This window comes from Phaethon aethereus (assembly GCF_964289735.1).
Source record: "Phaethon aethereus genome assembly, chromosome: 1".
Taxonomy (NCBI): domain Eukaryota; kingdom Metazoa; phylum Chordata; class Aves; order Phaethontiformes; family Phaethontidae; genus Phaethon; species Phaethon aethereus.
Window position 1 is genome coordinate 218,748,858 of NC_138575.1, and position 13,560 is coordinate 218,762,417.

Sequence of the window (13,560 nt, forward strand, 5' to 3'; positions counted from 1 at the left end):
AGATGCAGCTCAAGACACACTAGTGGTAAACACTAATTTTAATAAAAGAATCTAATAAATTTAATATCTTATTAAACTATAAGTAGAATCCTTGAAAGTCTATTTTTCACATTGTGTCTAAACTCATCTGGTTGTTTTTTCTGGCCAATCCCATTGAATGCCTTCCATAAAGTAGATGCTAGTTTATTCATTTCTTCAGCCCTGGGCTCATTTAGTGTTGCAGTTATGGAGCTAAAAACATATCCTTCTGTCTGCTCACCCCATTTTCCCATCCACCCTTTCTAGTTTCTGAGGAAGCAGTGAGTGAACGGGGTTTAGCAGGGGACTGACGTTAGTGTTCCTCAGCCCTCCTCCTAGTTCATGTTTTACTTAGGGCAAAATGTGGCATTTCAAGGACCGTTTTGTGTCTCTGTTCATTGAGGTCCAGCTGAATTCAGTGGCAGGACTCCCCATAATCTCCATGAGGGTGGGACAGGACTCTAAGGTCTTTGCTGGAGTCAGCAAGAGCACCAGATAAGCCTTGATGCAGTGATCTTCAAGACTATATCTTAAAGTGCTTTATACTTGGGGCTTTGCTTTTGGGTTTTGTCCTGGGTTTTTTCTTGGGAGGGCAGATTTTGTTTTATTTTTTTGCTTTGTTTTCCGCACCCAGCGTACTACACTTTCCCTCCACTTTCTGGCACTGCACTAACACCAGTTTCAGGACTATATTAAGTAAATTAAAGCAATCCCAGGCATTGGAACTCAACCTATAGTAGTTTCTGGCATGATTTTGGCTCGGGCTGGTGAGCTGTTTCCTCTGGTAGCTGCCCTCCAAGCCAGAGAGCACCCCAGGCACAGTGACTGGTAACGGATATAGCTCAGGATCCTGTGCTATAACACACTGCGCACACACATTGTCGAATACGGCACTGCTTCACCTTCCCAGGCCGTCTGCCCTGTGCATTTTTATCCTCTAAAGTGCTTGCATTGCCTGTTGACTTAAGAAAACAAATCATCCAAAAAATAATAACATCATACCCTTGTTTTTCAGCCACAGCCCAGCTCATAAGTATTACTTGACCACAGATCCAATCACCGGCTCCATCTACCTCTCTGACACCAACAGCCGACGTATTTATAAAATCAAGTCAACTGCATCAGTGAAAGACATTGTGAAGAATTCAGAGGTCTTGGCTGGAACCGGGGATCAGTGCCTCCCGTTCGATGACACCCGCTGCGGAGATGGAGGCAAAGGCACTGATGCTACCCTTACAAATCCCAGGGGTGAGATTGCTGCTTCTCCACAGGCTTTTTTAAAGGGGTCTTTTTGAAAGGGGCTTTTTTAGTCATGCTGGAGCCTGCTCACCTCTCCAATTCCGAAAATGCCGTTGGATTTTGCAGGCCTTCCCAAATCAACCCACAAACACATCCTAAGGGCTTGGAAATAAGTGGGTATGTCTCACCCTCAGCCAGTCCTGGTTCTTCTTACTGAGGCTGGGAGGAGCGTCAAACCAGAGGGTTTGGATGTGTGATGGGCACATGTCCAAAGTGCAACAGAATAAAATTCACCCATCAATTTTATACCCACTTAGCCACTACTTCACCTTACCAAATAACAGTGTTTGGTCCTTCCCAGTCTGGACTGGATTCACTTACACTCCGTTCACTGAGGCTTTCTTGGCATTAAAAAAAAAATAAAAAGCTCTATAAGCATTGCTATATATATAAAATAGCAACAAAACCAGCATACAGCTCAGAGATATGTACATTGAGGTTTATACATTGACATTATATGTTATGGCATCCAGCTTAAGTCCTATAGGGGGGTAGACACTAATTTTAATATGGGAATGGTCTAATTCAGCACGACTTCACCTGGCTCCTAATTAGCTTACTTAAATGTGATAAAAGCAGTCAGATCAGAATAAAAGCACCCCACAGCCTTCATGACTGTGAACTAAATTGTTCGAAACAGGTTTAGCCAAACATATGCAGTCCTGTGTGTCGCCAAGACTTCAGTCTGGCAGTCTCAAGGTAACAAGCTCTGCATATGGAGGATGTCACTCCCCACAGATGTCCACTGCTCCTTGGAAAAAAGCACACGGAGGGTTACAGAGATGAAGTGGAAGATACTGTTGGTGTGCATGTCTTCTGCAGTGTTTGTGAAGAGGGGAGCGAAGGAACCCCATGTAGGAATGCTTCTAGAAATGTGGTATTTTGGGCTGTTGTGTGGCTTCTTGCCCAGCTGTTAGGATTGCGAGGAGTTATTTATAGCTTCTTGGCTTCAGCATCAAGGTGCTGTGGGTTTCCTGTTTTCCTTGCATCTGGGAGTGGTAGCTCCGTCCTTCCTTACCACGGCAATTTCCAAGCCCATCCCAACCTCTTTGAAAAGCAGGCTCTCAGCAAAACTTAAGGATCTTATAACAAGCTATTTCACAAAGAGCAGGCAAGAGGAAGACAACTGAGCTATTGTTTCTCTTCTTGGTGAGACTTCTCAGAAAGTTATTTTTCTTGACATAGAGATGGCATTATTGTTACCGAATTCAAGAAACCCAGACTGGATTAGTGACCTTTTGTGTCAGCTCTAGTTGTGATTTTTTTTTTTTTGTTACATGTCAGCTAGTTGTTTCCTGGCAGGATGCAGAAGAATATAGCATGGGAAACCTGTTTTTTGCCCAAAAGCACTGAAAGCCACTGCTACCCTCGTAATATTCAAAGGGTCCGTGAGGGTTTCCAAGCACTCCAGACTCGCATGAGGTGATCATTTGGGGACAAACTTTTTAGTAGGGCCTGTAGCAATAGGACAAGGGGGAATGGTTTTAAACTGAAAGAGGGTAGATTTCAGCTAGATCTAAGGAAGACATTTTTGACAATGAGGGTGGTGAACCACTGGCCCAGGTTGCCCAGAGAGGTGGTAGATGCCCCATCCCTGGAACCATCCCAGGTCAGGTTAGTCGGGGCTCTGAGCAACCTGCTCTAGTTGAAGATGTCCCTGCTCACTGCAGGGGGGTTGGACTAGATGGCCTTGAAAGGTCCCTTCCAACCCAAACTATTCTACAATTCCATGATTCTACTGGGATAAAGTATTGACAGAGGCACAGATATAGAAAGGGAACCGCTAACTGTGGTCAGGTTGCAGTGTAGAAATTGTCTCACTAAAATGAGAGGTCTTAGTGAAAAGAAAATTAAGTGACTTGGGCAGAGAGGTTTAGGCAGTCCAGCAGATGAGTCATGAGATCAGGGAATCCAAAGATCTGTAATTCAATTTTTTACACCACTTTGATGTTGAAACAGTGCAAAAAAAAACCCGAAACGCATCCACAACTTTTGTTGGACCTCTGCTCTCCCTTGTACAAGATAAGAGGACTATTCATTTCCCGACATGGGTGGATGTTGCAAGGTTTAGATGAATTATGTTTCTGCTTTGCTATGGGAAAGAGGGCTCTGGAGTTCAAAGCTTTCAGCACTGAAATCCTTCTTGTTGGCAATTCAAGCTCTCAGGAGGCCGTTCCTCCACCTCAATCATATAACGGCAAAATGCATGCATTCATTCCTCACAGCTCTGAAATTTCACATAATAGGAGTAAATTGAGGGTGAAAGAGGAAATGACATGAAACAAAATGGCAAATAATAATCCAGAAAGCTCACACTGCCAATGGAAAGTTCATAAACAGTGTTCCCTGATCTGGTTGTAGCCTGGCTTTGCAAAGTCTGCTGAGACAATGGCTTTGGCGGGTGTGACTCACTCCCCATTCACCTCCATAAATGATTAACAGGGAAAACTCACACTGACAATGTAATGTCAGCATTGTTGATACCTTCACAGCGGTTCATCCTAGCAGAAAAATCCAACAAATGCTCTTCCTTCATGTGGTCATATTTCGTAATAGTTCAAAATAAAAATTATTTCTTGTACAAGTAACAAGTAGTCCTTAGGTTACCCTCTGCTTCCCTGTCTTGGGAAGTGAATAAACACTCATAAGTGAATGGTCAGAGGAAATTAGAAAATGATCTTGTAGCTGTAGAGATATCAGCTGGCCAGGGAAGGACTTGGAAAGTTCAGTTCTTCAAGAATCACCACTCTTCATGGAACTCTGCTCCTTAAGGCTAAAGCTATTTTTTTGACTGAAGATAATTACTTCACGCAAAGTAGAATTTGTGTGTTTTAAGGACAAATTTGCACTTTTCAAAAATCGTAAGGAAACAAGGTCTTGCCTCCACTTTCCTGGTGTTTTAATTGGCTGATGTTTGCAGCTTGCTTGAAAATGCTGAGTGAATACACTCCCGCCAGATGAATTGTAGAATCATAGAATAGTTTGGGTTGGAAGGGACATTTCAAGGTCATCTAGTCCAACCCCCCTGCAGTGAGCAGGGACATCTTCAACTAGAGCAGGTTGCTCAGAGCCCCGTCCAACCTGACCTGGAATGTTTCCAGGGATGGGGCATCTACCACCTCTCTGGGCAACCTGGGCCAGTGGTTCACCACCCTCATTGTCAAAAATGTTTTCCTTTGATCTAGTCTGAATCTCCCCTCTTTCAGTTTAAAACCATTCCCCCTTGTCCTGTTGCTACAGGCCCTGATAAAAAGTCTGTCCCCATCTTTCCTATCAGCTCCTTTAAGTCCTGGCAGGCTGCAGTAAGGTCTCCCCGGAGCCTTCTCTGCTCCAGGCTGAACCCCGCCAGCTCTCCCAGCCTGTCCTCCCAGCAGAGCTGTTCCAGCCCTCTGAGCGTTTTGGTGGCCTTCTCTGGCCCCACCCCAACAGGTCCATGTCTCTCCTGTGCTGAGGGCTCCAGAGCTGGACGCAGCACTGCAGGGGGGTCTCCCCAGAGCGGGGCAGAGGGGCAGAATCCCCTTCCTCGCCCTGCTGGCCACGCGGCTTTGGGGGCAGCCCAGGACATGGTTGGCTTCTGGGCTGTGAGCGCACATTGCCAGTTCCTGTCCAGCTTTTCATCCACCAGCACCCCCAAGTCCTTCTCAGCAGGACTGCTCTCCATCCCTCCATCCCCCAGCCTCTATGGATACCAGGGGTTGCCCTGACCCAGGTGCAGGATCCTGCCCTTGGCCTTGTTGAACCTCACGAGGTTCACACAGGGCCATGCCTCGAGCTTGTCCAGCTCCTGCTGGATGGCATCCCGTCCCTCAGGTGTGTCAAGGGCACCACTCAGCTTGGTGGTGTCTGCCAACTTGCTGAGGGTGCCCTCGATCCCACTGTCTGTGTGATTTGATGAAGATATTAAAGAGTGCTGGTCCCAAGGCAGACCCCTGAGGGACACCACTCATCACCAGTCTCCATCTGGACATTGAGCTGTTGACCATTACCCTCTGGATGATACTATCCAACCAATTCCTCATCCACCCAACATTCCACCCATCGAATCCATATCTCTCCAATTTAGAGAGAAAAATAGCAATTTATAAAGACTGGAGAATCAGTCTTTATATGAATGAGTTGTGAACATATACTAGTGCATCTATCTTTAGCCCTTTGGACCAGTCAAGGATCTGGTCTAAGTAGATTTTTGGCTTTCTTCTCAGTGGAAGGAAACTGGTACCCTGAAAGTGGTTCTTCTATGCCAGTGCATGTGTCCAAGGTAGGATGAACCATGTTCTGGGAGTGCCAATCTCCTCCTGGAGACAATAGCGTGAAGGATGAGGTCCCAACCCCAGCTAACACCATTCAGAATGGTTTTCCACTTTGTGAGCAGCAGCCTTTCCCACAGAGTTTTGATCACTTCTTCCAGTTCCCACCTCACCTCCCATGAGGTCAGAGTGAATAATTTCGTAGAACCATAGAAACACAGATTAGTTTGGGTTGTAAGGAGCCTTCAAGATCATCTAGTGCAACCTCCCTGCCGTGGGCAGGAACATCTTTCACTAGATCAGCTTGCTCAGAGCCCCATCCAACCTGATCTTGAACACTTCCAATAATGGCGCATCCACAACTTCTCTGGGTAACCTGTTCCAGTGTCTCACCACCCTTGTCACAAAAAAATTCTTCCTTATATCCATTCTAAATCTACCGTCTTTTAATTCAAAACTGTTATCCCTTGTCCTATCAATACATTTCTCTGAAGTACCTTCTCAATAGAGGTTCTTGTCTCTCTCCACTGAAGGAGAGAGAACTAACTCCCTTTAGATGATCAGCTTAGACAAGACATCAGGAGACATAAAACCTGTGTCAGGAATTTCACCCTTCCCCTAAGTTTGGCTTCTCTGATAAAGGTAGCCTATGCAAATCCAGGACAGGTAGGTCAACAGTTGCAATGGTGGTGGCAGTTGTTTGGTTGTTTGGTCGGGGTATTTGTGATAGATAGTAAGAACCAGTCTGATACTTCCAATTCATTTGCCACAGAGCACAGCGAAGCTTTCGGGTGCTAATGAATTTCAATATATCCTTGCAAATTAAAGTGTTGCCACTTTCTAATTATCATCTGCTAATAATGATCCTCTTCTACAAGCGATCTAAAGGAAAATTAAAACTCCAGCTTGTCAGAGCATTTGTTTTCATCTGAGTAGTCACCAGTGGTTCTCCTTGGGAAAATGTGGCAGAGAAATTACCAAGGAGCCAGCAATTAAGAGAGATTGCAGTGACAAGTCTGACACAATAGGAAGAAGGTTTCAGAAGGGACGTGGTGGGGGAGGGGGCATCTCATTCATTTAGCACCACAAAAACAACACAAAATGAAGTAATTAATTTGGGGACAGATTGCTTCCTTCACTGTGTCCTGCTGAATGTGTAAACAAAATCTCAGTTGTTCACTAAGTGTTCCTGACTTCAACAGAATTAAAAGAAGAAACTCAACCCTCCACAATCTCTTAACATTTTTGTTGTCAAGTAATAATGTAAGGGCCATTTCAGGGAAGGCCAGAGGCTGACTGAAAAAATATCTTGTCTCTTGCCATGGCCAGAAAAGACACATAGGGAAAGGAGCAATGATAGAGTGGCCTTTCCCTGCTAACACTCCAGATTCTAGTCATCAACATTCAGGGGACTTTCTGAAGAGGTTGCACCTGGACCTGTGCTTAGATGCCACCATCAGTTGGTCTAGAAACCTCCCTGAACACCTAGTTTTGTCCTTCCAGACATCCTGTGCTAACGATTTCCACAATTTGTTTAGCCACAGCATGAAAGAGCGTAGTCTTTTTGAGGCCAGAACAGTGTTTTCTGTTCTCTCTGTGCCTTTCCTAATGCATTCCTGTCTTCTAGCTCCCTCCTTGACCACTGCAGAGCACAAAAGCTGATCTTTGCAGAAAACCTTTCACAGGAATTCCAAAATCTTTTTACTATTCTACAGCTTGTCATTGCATATGGGTAGTTAGACTTACTCCTTCCCCTGTGAATTCCTCTCTACTTATTGACATTGATTTTCATCTGCCATTTTATCACTCAGTCATTCCGCATCCAGCCAGACAAGAAAGCTCCAAATTTGGATTCCTTTAGCACCTATTTTTTTACTTAAAAGGGTTTTTTTCCCCCTTTTTTTTTCCTAAGTAGAGCTACAAGTGCAACGCAATCACTTTTAGCAGTTCGTCTTCTAGAACAAACCCACCGTGTCCCAGTAACTATTTGCAGCATGACGTTGTGCTGTCACCTCCTCACACTACAAGGTCTTGACATTTCAAGCAAATGTCATCGCATCACAACTTTCTATCAGCACAACTCACTCGTGTGATGCACATGGTGCTACAAGCCCTTGTTTATTATGGGATCTCCAACTATCCAAGAGGAGCCAGCATGATTTCATAACATATGTATTTCATACCTCAGAGCCTTAAGTCTGGATCTCCAGCGCTACCTGGGTAGTGGCAGCAGATGTTTTCTCTCAGTAACTGTGAGACTGAACTTCGAGCTGTATGCTGAAAATCTTTAATTCCCTTATGTTCCTATGGAAACATGAGAGGAGCCTTCTGCCAAAGCCAGCCAAGGCCTTTGGCTTTACATGCGTAACATGTGAATTACCCACTTCTGTGTGCATTTGCAGGAGCCAGCTCCCGGCACTGGAGCTGGGCCATTTTCAGAAAGGAAACACAGAAAGGTCCAATCTAACCTCTATAATCTTCTGCAAAGAAACTGCTTCTTTCCCCCTCTGCCACAGTCATCCATCCGAAGACACTCGTCTGTGGGAGAGCAGGGCTCCCCTCCGTAATTAGATTTGATTCCAAAACAATCGGCTGAAGTCAGGAAGGGATTGGAGCAGTTGTCGTGTGAGGGGCATGTGCAATGGGAATTTAGGGCTTTGGCATGTGCAAATGGGAATTTAGGGCTTTGACAGACTGAAAACTCTGTTGCCCTGCAGAACATCCTAGGAAATGCAAAGCAACTGAGATATTGCTTAGTCTCCATGAAAGAGGGGTAGCAGAGAAGTGCTCTGTGATGAGAACACATGCACATGCCATTGCCCTGGAGCAAGATGGTAAGTGGTAACTTTGCTATCCCACCGTAACTTATTTGGGTGCACAAGCTCTTTGTCTAAGCTGGAATGCTCTATCAACTGATCAGAGCCGGCTTGAGAGCCAGTGTGCGTGCAGGGTATTATTACTGTAACCAATTAATCAGACCAGCCCTCAGACCTCAGCACTGAACACCATGAGCAACTGTCAGCACTCACTTCTGAGAAGTCTAATCGAATACATATGGAACTAGCTAAGAGAGAAAATTCTGCCTCATTTAAAATCACATTATCCAGCCTGCCACCCTTCACTGGCTTTTGGCCTGTCACACAGACTAATGGACAAGCGCCCTGAAAAATACTCGTTGTGAACGTAGGAATGGACAAGAGCCTCTTGTGTTTGACAAAAGCCAATTAAGATCAACTAAACCTTCTATTATGCCTCTTCCGAAAAGGCTCATCTACCATATTGCTCAAGGAGCTCAGTTGTATTCCTGGTTGTCAAGCGAACACCAACAAACATTATAGAACTTGCCATTTGGCAGGTGAAATAATTAGAGGAGCGGTAACCTTCAACAGCAAACGCCAGTGACGGGTGACATATGCCAGTATCCTGGATGCCCCATTGAACAGGGTGCCAACTGGAGCGCAATGCTGACAGATCTCATGGCAGATGAAGACAACTTCCAGAAAGCCATGGATGTCAGTGAGATATTGATGCTTATACAACCAGATCCCTCTGCAGCTTTTGACAAAGTTCTAGGATACAGCTGATATGTTTGTATTGTATAGCGAGGATAAATGGCCACCACTGCTTGGTGGTTTCTCCTGTAGCATTCAGCTGTGGAACAGGTACCTGCTGCTCCTCTTCGAGGTTCTTGTCTCGTGGTCCTGCAAAGCTCAGTCCTATCTTGGCAAGAATTAAACACAGGTATTGGAATGTAGGACTAGAAGCAATCTTTTGGGTCATTTAGTCCTGTCATCCATTATCTCAGCAACCCTGCCATGTAATCCCCTTCAAAATTAATGAACTTCATCTTAAAAGCAGCCAGTAATTTTTTTTCCTCGCTGCCCTAGAGGCTATTCTGAAACCTCCCTGCTCTGATGGTCAAATATCCAATCCAGGTCAAAATGATGCCCTCAGACAAGGAGGTACTGCAAAGAACTAAGGAAAATGCTGTTTTTACCTCCTAGCAAAAATACACAACTCCTATGCAACTCAGTGATCTGAAACATCAGTTCTCTGACTCCTAATTGACTTTGAATCAACAGGTTGCAACTCTGTCTGAATCCCTTCCTTTACCTCAGCTCAACGGAGAAGTTTATTCTTTCTCTCAAATGATGACTTAAGCCTGAGGTTTTCTTGCCATTACTTCCAGGCTAGATTATCTTCTGTGGACTGCTGTATGACCAAATATGATATGTTTTTCCATGTATCATCCACCTCTGTGGCTTCTAGCTGATGCAATAGTTACAGTGCTGGCTGAAGGCCATGATTTTCATTGCCAAAGCAATCAGGGGGATTACACGTTGCTACATGAAAGTCTAACGTTTTTGATCTGTGAACTGCCGCATCTGTACTTCACAACATCGCTCACAGTGGATGAAGACTGAGGGTAAATGTTTCAAACAAGGGGATCTGACTGTAAAGCAGCATTTTGGAGAAACACAAGATCAGATCGCTTCTCAGAAACATGCTTAAAGCTTTCTATCTGAAACAGATTTACCATCATTTCTGTCACCATCATGACAGCCAAAAAAAACATTATAGTGAGGATTCATCTCACCAACTTTATCTGTCTACAGTATAAATGTTTCCTTTGGAGATATTTGCCATAGTCTCCTTGTATAGTCAATGGGGAGGAAAAGGTGTTTCTAGAAGGATCCATGTAATCTCTTACAGATATCTGCCTTAGGGTGATATGTATTGCACCCTAGAAGTATGTATTTCTCTCCGTTGATTAGAAAAACTCCAGATACTTGCTTGGATGCAGAATGCAGATGTCTGCTTTTTGCCAAGTGATTGCTGCCCTGCTAGCAAAAGAAACCAAACGGGAAGATCCTAATATTCATATATTCCAAGCAGAATTTTCACTTGCATGAAAAAGGATGTTACAGGCTTCTACATTCTTTTACTGTTCCTTTACATTCTTTGAGTGTCTTGAAGATGCTCAAATATTATGCTGAGCAGCATTCTGCCACCATAGCGTAGAAGAGATGGATGACTCTATTAGTGTCTGTGGAGTTATTTTTAATTTATACTAGCATAAAAGAGAGGTGAATGGGGCCCTTTAACTTCTTAATCCTGCCTTAGTCATGGACTTTCTCTGTGACCTTGTGAAAATTGCTTTATCTGTTATTTTCCCGATATGTAAAATTAGGATGATCACAGTCACAGACTGCTATGAGCTCTAATTAGTAAGTATAAAGCACCATGAAATCCTCTGATGGAAGATGCAGAGTATAGCTAGCTTGGTATAAAGAGGATTAAAGGAGGCTGTGTTAACGTAACAAGCACTTGAGAAGCGATGCTTAGGGCGAAGTGAAATGGCACATATCTGCAGGTGAGGAAAGGAGAATCAGCAGTCTGTAACTGTTGTTGGCAGACCTCAAATCCACTGACAGGACTATGTCTACAAAGGAGGTTTGGACAATGAAATGAATCACCTAGCAGAGTTCAGAAACAGGTAAAATACTATAGATTAAGTAGGGTTATCCTAGGAAAAACCCTTCCACATTTATCCATTTGGAATTTGATTGACCTGATGGATCTTTCGCAGCATTTTTCATTGCCATTTCTGAAAGATTCACCAGTGTAACATTTTCATGTGCATGGCTTAATATTCATGCCATGAGCGATAACACCACATTTCTGAACACGCAAGACACGTAGTTATTAGAAAACCTTTTCCTTTCAGCGCTTCACTGAATGCCATGCCCTTTTCCAGAAACAAGCAGGGATTTCTAAATTACATCAGGTGCCAGTTGGAAGTGCCTTCCATGGAATGGTGCCAGTTCAAAGCTCCTGATAACCAGGACTCCTGCGTGTCCAATTCTCATCTCATCTCTTTTGAATGCCATAAAATACATTGCTTCCAGCCAAACCAGCAGTCTTTCTCTTTCATGAGCATCAACCCAGACACTGTTTCCTATTCATCTCATAATTGTCAGGTTGCTGTTACTTTCTGACTGTCTTGCTTATGTCCTCCTCAGGCATCACCGTGGACAAGTTTGGGCTGATTTACTTTGTGGACGGCACTATGATCAGGCGGATTGATCAGAATGGGATCATCTCAACTGTGTTGGGTTCCAATGACTTGACATCTGCTCGGCCTCTCAGCTGTGACTCTGTAATGGACATTTCTCAGGTAAGACGATGTTTTGGTTGTTTCTAGAGAAAACCCATCTTTCTTCACTCTATCTGCATGTGTCTCTGCCTCCCCATGTTTGACAAAGAGGTAAGAGCGCAAGGAGAATTACATCTCTATGTATTTTGTGGTATCGCAATGACTGGGTCAAAAAGAAAGATCCTATAAAGACTAAAGGAAAGACCTGACTGACTTAACTCGGAGATCTCTGGGGAGAGAGGTTTTAAGGATGTCCCAGCCACAGAAGAGACTCCCAATCAGCTGGGAGACACAGATTCCTGGAAAGCCAGGTTTCATTAGGCTTATTTCTCAAGAAACTAGTTGCTTTAAACTAAAAAGACCAGGCAGCTGTACGCATTTAGTAGGGCTATATGCCATGCTCTGTTATAACGACTTAGCTAGCCATGGATTTTCTCCTTTGCTTCCCCCCATCCTAATTTGGCCCAGCATAATTTTAGACCTGAATCAAATTAACATCTAGGAAATACTGATTGGAGGCTGAGGTGCCAAAATTAGCAACAGCAGGAAAACAAGAATCTTGAATTGCATCAGATTGCAAATTGGTTGCAGCTACCATCATGCTGGGCTTTTAAGTCCTGCTGCTTAAAGGTGGAGAAAAAAAAAAAGAGAGAGGAAAAGAAATCTCAGTTTGATAATTGCTTTACTTCTGCATGGCGCAGAAGAGAAAGCTGTTACAGCCCAGCACTTGATTTTGTGGGGCACTGAGCAACCGGTCAAATTGTGCCAGTTTAGAGATGGTGTCCTTTGAAACCTTTGTGCCACTTGTTGTTTGCCTGATTCCAGGAATGTTGCCCTCTCCAATGAAAATATAGATCATAGCTGGAGGGCTAAGTACTGTTATTCAGCCACAATAGATGTCGATGGGGTTTCCTTTTTGTAACTACCCAGATAATTTCCGTGCTCCCAGATGAAATCTGTTCTTCTTGTTTTTCCCTCTAATTTGAAAAGATTATTCTTGCTTCTTTGCAACTGGTTCCCACTGTCCGCAATTTATGAACAAGCTGAAATTACGAGTTTAAAAGCTTTCATGCCTTCTGTAGAAGCAAATTTTGCTGGTTTAAGGCCATCTTGTAGTATGTTTCTCATCTTACAGGCATAGTTTTTTCTTTGTCTGAATTTCAGGGGCAGTTACGACCAGACCATTGTAGATTCAGGATTTAAAAATTGTTTTCTCACAGGTTATGTGGCTTAGATGTATAACAATGTCGTATTTAAGCACTTCTGAGGTGAACTAAAATGTATCAGCTGAAGACTCTTTCTTTCCCTTCATAAAATGACAGGAGCCATGCTTAGATTGACTTGTACTGTGATGGATGGATTAACCAGCACTGTTCTGGACAGACGCACTAAAGACAAGTATAATTTAAAAAAATACCCAAACCAAACCAGGCAAAGAAAACCCAGCTTGGGAAGTAGCTTTTCATCATTTGCAGTGGCTGGAAGGGTCTTTTCTGTCAGGTCCCTGAGGCTCCCTGGGACACGAGGACACAAAATATTTAGCTGCCAATGTTGACAAGGAACGGTTTTTAAGAAATTGAAAATTCCCTTGTCAGTTCAGAATAAACTCTGCTCTTGGTACTAACTCAAGGCTGTGGGGCTTAAAGACCACTGGAAGGGATGAAGGCATGCATTATTAAAGAGAAAACCACAGGCTATAATGTTTTATTACAGGAAGGGTTAAAATAGGCCAAGAGCTGAGAAAAGGAAGGCGATTTTGCAAAGAGAGAATTAGTCTAGGCAGAGCTCAGCACACTGCTTAGCCATGAAAATGAACTTCAGAAGCTCAGCCATTAGAAG

General features: G+C 43.8%; 1 protein-coding gene across 3 annotated transcripts in view; it reads left to right on the forward strand.

Annotated features, from left to right (window-relative positions):
- Nucleotides 1-13,560, forward strand: part of TENM4 (teneurin transmembrane protein 4) — a gene marked incomplete at its 5' end in the record, with an annotated part of 367,633 nt that overhangs the window by 306,547 nt on the left and 47,526 nt on the right. For all 3 annotated transcript variants that reach the window (XM_082013817.1, XM_082013818.1, XM_082013819.1), the window contains 2 exons: nt 1,034-1,266; nt 11,588-11,742. In XM_082013817.1, the coding sequence (XP_081869943.1) occupies nt 1,034-1,266; nt 11,588-11,742 (388 nt within the window). The remainder of the gene's footprint in view (nt 1-1,033; nt 1,267-11,587; nt 11,743-13,560) is intronic.